The sequence below is a fragment of the Photinus pyralis genome, unplaced genomic scaffold (assembly GCF_008802855.1).
Source record: "Photinus pyralis isolate 1611_PpyrPB1 unplaced genomic scaffold, Ppyr1.3 Ppyr1.4_LG1, whole genome shotgun sequence".
NCBI classification, from domain to species: domain Eukaryota; kingdom Metazoa; phylum Arthropoda; class Insecta; order Coleoptera; family Lampyridae; genus Photinus; species Photinus pyralis.
Genome location: NW_022170249.1, coordinates 6,630,153 through 6,641,575, shown reverse-complemented (window position 1 = coordinate 6,641,575; position 11,423 = coordinate 6,630,153). Strand labels below are relative to the sequence as shown.

The window sequence follows — 11,423 nt, the reverse complement described above, 5'->3', positions numbered from 1 at the left end:
CAGAACTACTTTAGATCCCAATGGAAGCTTATCCTGAAGAGTATGTGTAGTCTCCGTTGTCTTAGCCCCACAGTATGTATCGAAGGCGTAACAATAACCCGTTGAACTACACAAAGTCCAATTCTTATATCCAAATCGAATAGGTTTGGTTTTGATAAACTGTTTAGAAGAGTTGTGGCCATAGTATTTCACCATGCTCTCGTCAATAGACAACTCCTCATGAAAAAAGCCCCATTGTTGAAACCGCTGATTCATGAGATCCATGAGGGGGCGAACTTTGGCCATTTTGTCCACTTTCTTCAAATTTGTATTGTCTGCAAGATGTATGTTTCGTTTTATGTCATGAAACCTATTCCTAGACATGCTTCTCGTTACTAAATCTATACCCAGATCTTCATCTAAACTCCAATACATCGATTCCCGTGGTACAGAATGGTATCCTGTCAGCAACAGAAATCCCAAAAAAATTTTCATAACAGATTCAGAAAACATAAATCGGTAGTCATTTTTCTGCTGTGCGTACAGATTACTTTGAAACACTATATGATCAATCACGTCTTTGTCAATAAATTTTTCAAATATTTCCACCGGGCTTCTACCTTCAAGTTCAGCCTTGAGTATGGTCAAGCGATCGAGACAACCACGAGCTGTAGGCATACTTATATCTGTTTCAGGGTCTTTAGTCCACACGGGGTTGGCTGTCTTCTTTTTTTTTGGTAGTTGCTGATTCCTAAATACTGCAAGGGAGATATCATCTTCACTGGAATATTCGTCATCGCTTTTGTCGTAGTGCACTTCTATAGATCCTGGAACATCACGTGGGACTAATGTCATCTTCATCTCTTCTTCGTCGACATCTTCTTCGTCCGTCTGCTCATCTACTTCTGGGGGAATTATTACAACGTCTATCTCGCCGTTTGTGTCCAGTGACTGAAGATCCTCTATAGCTGGACCTAGATTCTTATAACTTCTACCATAAAATAACAGGGGAGGTATTGGTACGTCATTCATATCCATTCCAAATGTGAAGTGACTCTGGAGGAAAAGTGCCTAATTACTTTTTAGAAATTTTGTGCATAGGGGGTATTCTCCCAATGTACTCAAGCGAGTACACTCAACTTTGACCGCGATTATTATTTTTAAATTAATTAACTTACCCTTGTACGTTTCTGAGGCACTACTATAATGGTTCGTGAACACAATTAAACACAAAAAACAGCACTAAGCGGACCCAAAGTAACCTAAACACAATAATGAAAAATGTCAACACACGAAAACTTAGGTTAGCGAAACGCTTGCAAGATAAAAGCCACGTGCAAAGTTAAAATTGCAGAATTTGACATAATCGCTGTTAGATATCTGTATGACAGTTCATATACATCAGGTTTGTCGTACGAATAACCAAAAAATTTCTGTACCTTACTGCCAGAGGGCTCTTAAATGAATCAAAGTTTATTGTACTCATCCGAGTACACTGGGAATTAATGGGTTAATAAATGTGGCAGAAGTTTCAAAATTCTAATGTTTACACCATCTAATCGCAAGTACAAATTAGAATTTATGTGGAAATATTTATAGGTACTCACCTTCCGTGTTACAGGCATTAATTTGTTTAATTAAATTTATTATTGTTTTATCCTTGCTTTGACTGGCAATTTGTTTCACTTTTTCAGCAAAATAATTCCAGTTGGAATAAAATTTTAAGTTTGACCCATCGGGATTAGTGATGTTGATGGAAATTTTACACTTTGTAACTTACAAAAATGACGGTAAAATTACAGGGAAATTTCAGAAACCCTATAAATTACTGAAATCTTTGAAATTTATGAAATTTATTAAGTTTCATAAATTACATAAATTACGGTAACTTACGTGAAATTTCATCAAGGTTAACGAGTTTCATTTTACCCCTCCCATTGCTTTTATTGGAATTATGTTGCATTGTGCTTACGGCTTACCGCGTGTCGCCTTGTGTAATTGTGCTGACTTTAGTTTTGCGTACCTATGCCTATGCGTCTCTTGTGTGTTGTGTTGACGAATCAGTAAAATAATATACCTAATCTATTGGATTCAACGAACAAGGTATCTAAATTAAATTATTAATGTTGTCACAAAATTAAGATCACATAAATCTGGTAGAACGTAGAAGTACCTATTTAACAAGTAGGTAGACAGACTTAACCCGACGTTAACTATCTGTGAAATCATATGATTATATTTATTCTACTATGTCAATGCGGTAAATTTTTAAGAAAAATAAATTGCGTTTCTACCAGATATGTGTATGATATAATATATCACGTTTTTTATGATAAATAAATACAATGATGTATCAGAAACGTCAAATTTAACGTGCAGGTTATCTGTCAAAAAACGTTATTTTGCATTGTTTAGTATAGGCAAAATAACGTTTTCTACAAATAACCTGCACGTTAAATTTAACGTTTCTGATACATTACAGGGCTGAATCTCGAATATTTTTCCAGCATTATGGTTAAACCAAGGTCTTCAGTGTGGATGTATTTTGAAGAATGTATAGATAGTAATAAAAAAACAACATGTGTTCAATGCAAATTTTGCAAAGAAAAATATTCAAAAAATTCCACTAGGATGAAAATCCTATTGGAAATTGCATGAAAGCCCCCACCAGTATTCGCTCTAAAATGACAGCTTCATCGCGTACGTCTAGTCCTAGTACTAGTACTAGTACTACTAGTTGTAGTCGTCATGAGAGTAATGTTGAAAAAAATACAGTACGCACTTTATCTGCCGTTACACCCGTTAAAAAATCAAATTACATTTCTAACAAACAAAGATCCATGGTAGAAAGTTTTGTAGACGTAATGAAAGTAGAAGAACATCAACAACTGACAGCCTTATTTGCAAAGGCAGTGTTTACTAGTAATACACCACTATCAATTACAGAAAACAGAAACTGGAAACTATTCTTTAAAAGACTGAGACCCTCCTTTACGTTACCTGGGCGATATCTGTTATCACATCGTCTACTTGACGAAGAATTTGAGAGAGTACAAATTCATGTGGAGGAAACTTTGAACATTTCAGAAAATTTGGCCCTTCAGTGTGATGGGTGGTCAAATTTAAGAAACGAAAGTGTCATTAACGTTATCATCACAACCCCGCGCCCTTTATTTGTCAAGTCTGTTTTAAGTGGCACTGCAAGTCATACTGCTACCTATTTAGAAGGTATCATGTTAGAGATAATCGAGAAATATGGGTCACATAAATTTAGCGCAATAGTTACCGACAATGCCGCTAATATGCGTAAAGCAGCACGTAACATACAAGAGAAATATCCCCATATTGTGTCATATGGTTGTATGGCACACACTCTTCATTTGATGTGCTCAGATATATTGCGAGTAGAATCTGTTGAGCAGATCATTGTGTCTGTTAAGAATATTGTTAAGACCATAATGTCCAGTCAGATATTGCGAGCAAAACTAGAAGAAATAAAAAAGGACATGAAACTTACAACTTCGTTAAGTATGCCTGTCAAAACAAGGTGGGGTTCACATGTTAAATCAATGGAAGATCTCGTTAAGTGCAAATTTGCCTTGCAAAGACTTAGTATAACAGAAGACACACAAAAAGTTGTTCATACTATAAAACCCGTTATCCTAAGTGAGGATTTTTGGGTCAGTGTGGAGGGTGTAATAAACCTTTTAAAGCCCATAACACAAAGTATAACACTTCTGGAAGGTGATAGTCCTTCTATTCATTTAGTGTGCAAATCCTTCAATGCAATAAATTTAGAATTTGATTCTAATTTACAACTGCTAAAATTACAAGAAACGGAGAGGAATAACATATTACAAAAATTTTCAGAAAGGCAGCAGTATGCAATGCAACCTGTCCACATGGCTGCTGATCTGTTAAATCCTCACTCTGTTGGCTCATACTTGTCAAGTGAACAAAAAATGCGTGCTATGAAGTTTATTAATGGTTTGGCAAAAGACATGATGTTGCCAACTGCAATAGCAGAATTAGGTCACTACATGGGCAAACTCCATTTCTTTGCAGAGAATTTTTTGTGGGAAGTACTACCTACGGTTGATGCAATAACTTGGTGGAAAGGTTATTGTGGAGATCTCTCACTTTCAAAATTAGCTGTACGGATTCTCACAATGCCATGTACATCAGCTGCCACCGAAAGAAGCTTTAGCACTCAAAGTTTAATTCACACAAACAGAAGAAATAGGTTAACAAGCAAAAGAGCTATAAAACTAAATTATATTCAGCACAACAGTAAATTGTTTAGTTCTCAAGAACCTACGACGGTTCAGGATGACAGAAACTTCCAGCATCAGCAATCAAATATTAATAACCCTGAAGCACCACCTACTAGCAGTTCCAAAGAAAAGTACTCACGAAAATCATTCTCAACCAATCAAGTTTGTTCAGAGAGTTCTGATTCTGACTCTGTAAGTTACATAGGTACAGTACAGCACCTGTATGTCCTATTACAATTTATTTTCTGTATAGAATATTTCGTGGACGTCGGATATAGAAGGAAATGGAAACTCTGACGATGACTTTAGTTACAATGATACCCCGTCTGATGCAGAAGAGGAGCATATTGATGAAACTCCCCAAACCAAAGGACAGAAACGCAAACGCGATACTACTTGTCTACTTAGTGCAAGTCATATTGCTGGTTCCGACAGTAAAGATGATTCATTAGAAGTACTGGTAATATAAGTGAACAAGTACCTTTTCCGATATATTATATTATTTTACTTTCAGAACTGCAGTATACATAATGCAGATGAGTCCGTATATGATCCTGATCCCCAAGAATCCCTACTCGAATCTGATCTTCAGTCAATAAGCTGTAAGTCGTTTTACAAAGAAACAATACCGATAACACGCAGAAAGTAGCGTAAAGTACAAGTACAAGTGATTCAACCATTTTAGTTAATTAAAGAAGACTGTGAATTTCTTTTTTATTAGTTTGATAAGTAGTTCATTTGTTTCGTGCTATAGCATAAGTTTATGTCTATTATACAATGTTACTTTGGGTTAGGAGTTTAAGTTTTTAGTTTTTCTTATGTTGATTTACAATATACCTACTTCTAAACGTATTACCCATGAGTCTTTTCCAGCAAAGTATCAAACATCCACACTACACAATAAAATATCTTCCAAAACTCGTATATTTCATAAATTTCATAAATTACAGACAAAACTGTAAGTTACGTCATAAATTACGTGGTAAGTTACAAAAAGATAAATTTCATGAAATTAAACATCACTAATCGGGATATAGAGATTCGAAATCAGATTCCAGCTTAAAAATACAGGATGTTACTTACATGTGCAATATAAAAAAAGCGTTATTACCAGCGTATAGCCTTTGTTGTCGTTTAAGATTGTAAATGATTTATAATAATCGTGTATGGTTAAATTATTCTTTAAAGAGGCAAAGCGTCTAGGGAACGTCAGTTTCCAAGACTCCTCTACCTTCATCCAAGGTTCTCTATTATTCTTCAGCCTCTGAATCTTTTCTTCTAAATCAGCTGGGGTGTTTTCATCTAAATCAGCTAAAATGTATTGTATGTGTTTATCACTTTAACCAATTTGTTCTTACAGTAATGATCATCCGAAATTTCAGAATTTGACGCAATTAATCCTACTTTCTTCAACTTTCTCCTATAATTGAAGTATTTGGAAAACAGCTTACCATGGCCCGAAACAATTTTTTTTCCGTCTCTATGCTTTATGATTGAGCAAAAGTAGACTTCCTAAAAGTGAATAAATATTGCATATGATATTGCTTGATCGAGATATTAATAATACTGGACTAGCATACCTTTTGCTCAGTTTTAAAGAGATTCACTATTTCTGATGACAGTTCATTGAATTTCGCCCGAGTTATTCTGCGATCGTGATCTTTCTCTAATTCATTTTCCATAATAATAATGTCCACGAGCTTAACACAGGAATCGTTGTCCAGCTTATTGTGCGTTTTAAAAAAACCAAGTACATAGCGTCCTTTTACTGTTTTATTTAATAAACTTCCTAAATTGTATTCAGTTGTACTTTGTGCCCTACTTTCAGTAAATGTACTTTTAACAGATGATGGGTTAGCTGAAAAGTAAAATTATAAGAACCAATCCATTTGATAAATTGAATATTTACAAGATATGTATTCCGGAGTGTATTCCACACTGGTATCAGTATGGTAACTTGCAGAATTCTCCTCAATGCCTACGGACGAGCTTGATTCAGTAGTATCTAAAATATATATCACTATATCACTTATTTTGTTAATTATAGAGTTAAACATACCGTTTATTATATTTTATCTGCATCTGTTTCAAATATGATGGCAGCCTACAAAATTCATATGTGACCAATCAATTAACCCAAACAAATTCAATCTATACCTTCTCAATAATATACTTTTTATAGCCTTCTAAAAATTTTTTCCTCCACCCCAAAGAAGGAATGAGTTCCTTTATATCATCTTCATTTAACGAATTAAATATTTCCTCAGTTACATTGTTCTCTATAAAATCATTTGGTCAAAGAGTACCTCCCACGATATAAATTGGTTACATCGTGAAGAGTATTAATTATATAACGAGAATCAACGCTATATAGAGTGATTCAAATTCGAGAGCCACCATAGGGATCTCGAAAACTGTAAGAGATAGGTAGGCAAAGTTCCGTATCTTGATGCTTAACAAAATGCCTTTTTGAAACTGAAAAAGTTCCGACTAAGTACTTTCGGAGATATCCTGAAAAAACAAAATTTTGCAAAATCGTATTTTTATTTTTTACTGAAGTTATTTAAAAAGATATTTCAAAATGAATGACACATTATAATCATACTTTACTTTTGTTTGTGTTTAATATTAATATATGATTACTAATAATTCATTCACTTATTGTCTAAAGTCAAGAAGCGTTGCTCCCGGTTAGTATTTGAATGACTAACCACTCGAAAACTCCGCTCGTTGTCTTCTTGTTTATTTTAACTTAATTCTTTAATATTAATTAGGTTGGTAATCATGATGGGAACTGCACACATGTAAGTTGATATTTTCACATGTTGATATTTTATCTTGTTTTTTTATTGTAATGTAATGTAATACAAAATCCCTTTCGGCTAGGCCGATCAGGTGTAGGTAGATTTCTTTAACCTACCATCAAAATTGCGTTCAAATTGCACCATAAATAAGAAAGTTGCATTTTGCGCATGCGCAATAGAATTTTTATGCATGCATTTTATTTGCTTTTATTAGAGAGACCTACCATCAAATTTTCGTTCAAATTGCTGCATAAATAAGAAGGTTGCGTTTTTCTTATAAAAGTGTCCGCCATTTTGTTTCCAAATGGCAGAATTGGCTGATTCACAAACTTAACCGAGATATTTGTGAGTTACACCAACCCTTAAAGTTTGGTCGAAATCGGTTCATAATTAAGCAGGTTAGGGTGTTTCTTGGAAGTGATATATATATATATATATATATATATATATATATATATATATTATATATAAACCTATAAATAGATTAGCGTTCCAAGGCAGAAAATTACACATATTTTAGTTTTCTTAACTAACATTAACAGAACACTTGATGCCGATCCGCAATCGTATGGTTTACTAGAAAAACATGTCAAATTACTTCTCTAATAATAATACTGATTAAAAAAATATATTCTAATCAAAGCATTATTATTACGGAAGTAATATTTGACATATGTTTGTTATAGTAAATCATACGATTGTAGATCGGTACAAAGTGTTCTGTGATCGGCAATCTCTCCTGACGAGAGTTACCTATACCTATTTACTCTAATTTCTTAAATTATAATATTTGTAGTTTATGTCAATATATTCATTTTCCAACACCCTGTGAATCGTTAAAAGGAAATTTTGAAAATATTTCACTTAATTTTATACAAATTGGATTCATTTTGTCAAACTTGTTACAAACAACTATATGTGCCCTAAAATGTTCACTGTAATTACGAATATCAACAGAGTTGCATAAAAAATATACATTTGCATCATTATCATTAGAGGACCGTAAAATGGGGCAAAGTCGATCACAAAATGTGAGTTTTTCCGGTTTTTTTTCCGCAATTATCATTACTTTCATAACCACACCCCCCTATATCAGTTGCTCATTGCTTTGAGTAACAATTGTGACTAACAACTTGTTTTAATAAATATTAACAATAAAAAAAAATAAATATTTATGGTCGACTTTACCCCACCTTTGGGGCAAAGTCGATCACCACTTGATTTATGTGGAAATCGACTTTAAAACGTAATAGGGGTAATGTCGATCACTATTAGAATTTTTTAAAAAAATTTTCCACCCTTTGAAATGAAGTAGGTACAAAAAATAAACAGTAAATCAGTAAAATTCTTTATTCTAAATTATAATCTGGCATACTAAAATAAAATCTTCCTCTAACAACGCGTTTTAAACAAAGCTTAGAAACAATATCCTCTTTTGCAACAGTTTGTTTGTCTTGTACATGAGGAAAAGTAAAGTAAGTGCCCTTCAGAGTTTGTTTTCTAAAAAAATTAATTGTGAATTCTTGTCCATTATCACTAATATTCGTCAGTAGAACCGCGTCACTTGTCGGCCATCTTGGATTTTATTCGCGGGGTAAATCAAGGTCAATTAAATTGATTCGCGGGGGTTGCCCACGTGGGCGGGGGTGTTTTCGGGGAAATTTGATTAATTTCTTGGAATTAATTAAAATTTTGTGCGATTTTGGTCTTTATTGGCATATGATTTGATTGATAACGTTATCAATTAATTAAATTGGCGGTTTGATTAATTTAATTCGCGGTTGATTTCTTAGAATTTCGGTTTAATCAATTTGATTCGCTGCTTAATCAATTTAATTCGCGGCCCAATTAATTTAATTCGCGGTTTGATTGATTTAATTCGCGGCCCAATTAATTTAATTCGCGGTTGATTTCTTAGAATTTCGGTTTGATTAATTTGATTCGCGGTTTAATTAATTTGATTAGCGGTTTGATTTCTGGGAATTTCCTCTAATTAATTTGATTCGCTGATCGATTAATTTGCTGTACAAATAATTGCACATATGTGGTAATTACACATATGTAATAAACAATTACACATGTATAATTACACATACACACACACATGTGTAATTACATTTTAATTACTCTAATTGAAAACAAAATGGCGGAAAAACAAAATGGCCACCGAAGGCGGAAAATTTAAAAAAATTAGGACTTTAAAAATATTTTGGGTTTGTGCACTATCGCTCTCTCTCTTACTCATTGTGCACCATCTCTCTCTCTCTCTCTCTCTCTCTCTAACTCATTGCGTATATCGTTCTCACTGTAGTATGCTGAAAATAGAAGCTAGAAATGAGCAAAACAAGTTTTAATTATATTTATTACATCACAGAAACAAATAAATAAAACTAAATATGTACAAAGCTAATATTTACACACTATTTAACAATAAATTATGCCTTATGCCCGTACGGGAAGGTGTCATACCCCTGCTCTTTAAAAAATACTGTCGTACCACCTTCTAAGTTCATCGCTGAGCCGTTGAATATTCTCGTAACCGCTTAACAGCTGATTACTGGCATTAATAAAATATTGAAGCATATCTAGGGCATGAGCTGCTAATCCAGGAAAGTCATCATCGGGATCTAGTGGACTGTCAGTAGACCATTCGATTAATGTTTGTATGGCGTCGATCCGCATGATGATGCTATTGTGCAGGACAATCCTGTCAGCATTCAGGTATGCTACCGCTCGTCTAAGCTCCCGGACATCATGCCTAAACCTTACTTGCTCTTCCTGTAGCGACCTAATCCTGTTAGCAAGCACGACTGGTAAGGTTTCTCGTGGTACTTCGGCATTGATGATTCTTCTTATTGTTAGATCTTGCAATGTCGGTACACTGTACCTCTGAACGGGAATTGCTTCACACTGCATCGCCGTCAAATTTAACAAAATTTCGTCTGCCGTTACACGCTCAACGCCAACAGCTAGTTCTCTGAGGGCTGTGAGGTGATTTCGCACTTCTTGTTCAGCTTCCATTACACAAATTCCTTACACACACACAAAAAAAAAAAAAAAAGCACAAACACAAAGTTTTAAAAACGCGTAGATCACGAAAATCGAACGGACCGAGTGGCGAACGTACGAAAATAAGCGGCAAATTTTTATTTTTCGTGGCTTATAAGGGCTGAAGCCAGACATAATTTCGGGAAATGCAAATTAGTGTCATGTACATTAACGGCCCTGTATTGTACAGTTTGTTTACTTTTTCTTAATTCGTACAATTTTGAATACTGCAAAGTAATGGAAAATAAGCAAAGTATTCGGGGGCACAATACAGGTATTAGGGTAGGCGCCAGGATTAGCTTCATCTATGAATGTAGTACGCTTCCACCGGACCCGTTTCGATAGAAAAAATTAGCATAATTATGTCCACTGCAAACCTTTTGTTAAAGAGAACAAGGGATCGTTTTACAACGAATAGTAGTGTTTACCTGAAACCCATCCTTTTCTTACGTTTTTTCTTTAAATAAAAGGCCCAAATACATATACGGATCTTTATTAATCAATTAGATTCACCTTATAAAAAGTCATATTATACAATAAATCAATTATATCATCGTTACATTCTAAATCATTATTAAACATATCTACAAATTCCTTAAGTGATAAATTATTAAACTTAAAAACTAAATACATTAAACAATATTGTCCACAATAAGTTGATAAAGGATGCTGCAGCACTCGCGAATTAAAGGTGAATTTCCGGGCGTGTTTTTTCAAAAATTTTAAATGTAATCCGGTAGGTGGTCGTCCGAATGAATCGAAATATTCTCCATTTCCATCTTCATCTATGTAAATTCCGTTCCAGTGTTGCCCTGTGCGTGTTGAAACATCTGTATTGACAATTGCAGCAAATGGCCGACGTACACTTGCTCGTATAAGTTCATCTGATGCGAAAACAGCACGCGCAGCCTTCTTCTGAATCAGATTCAACGCTCGTTGAAGTTCTAGGGTATTCATTTGTTGAATCAATTTGCGCCCACTCGTGTAATATTAAGGCATTTTCTTGAGCGCACATAAGCGTGTTCTCCGCATGATTGAGGCACCTTACACCGCTATGACTTTTCTTTAACTTCTTTAGCGAAGGGCAACCCACGTCTTCTAAATTAATTACAAACTTGTCAAGGAAATTCAGTAGGTATTGTTTCTCCACTCCCTTTACGTATATTCTATTGAAGGGCTGAAGTAACGTGCGTAGTTCTTCTTCAAAGTTCTCGAACGTAATGTACCCGGAATTCCATTTCAAGCCATGATAACAGTCTTCTAAGAATTTGATTTCTTTTTTCATACCTGATGTTACAGTATAATTGACGGGTGGTTT

The 11,423-nt window shown here is 34.4% G+C and overlaps 1 protein-coding gene across 1 annotated transcript; it reads left to right on the top strand.

Annotated features, from left to right (window-relative positions):
- The first annotated feature begins 2,637 nt into the window (after window positions 1–2,637).
- On the top strand, window positions 2,638–5,218 carry LOC116158968. The gene is made up of 3 exons (XM_031471886.1): window positions 2,638–4,445; window positions 4,507–4,713; window positions 4,768–5,218. Exons 1-3 carry the CDS (start codon window positions 2,664–2,666, stop codon window positions 4,900–4,902), a joined length of 2,124 nt encoding a protein of 707 aa, XP_031327746.1. The 5' UTR covers window positions 2,638–2,663; the 3' UTR covers window positions 4,903–5,218.
- The last annotated feature ends 6,205 nt before the right edge of the window (window positions 5,219–11,423 follow it).

What these genes read in the sequence shown, in the direction of transcription:
- LOC116158968 (XM_031471886.1), top strand. Translation starts at nt 2,664, where the DNA reads ATGACAGCTTCATCGCGTACGTCTAGTCCTAGTACTAGTACTAGTACT. An exon ending in AGAGTTCTGATTCTGACTCT is followed by an intron (nt 4,446 to 4,506) that starts GTAAGTTACATA and finishes TTTTCTGTATAG; the next exon opens with AATATTTCGTGGACGTCGGA. An exon ending in ATGATTCATTAGAAGTACTG is followed by an intron (nt 4,714 to 4,767) that starts GTAATATAAGTG and finishes TTTTACTTTCAG; the next exon opens with AACTGCAGTATACATAATGC.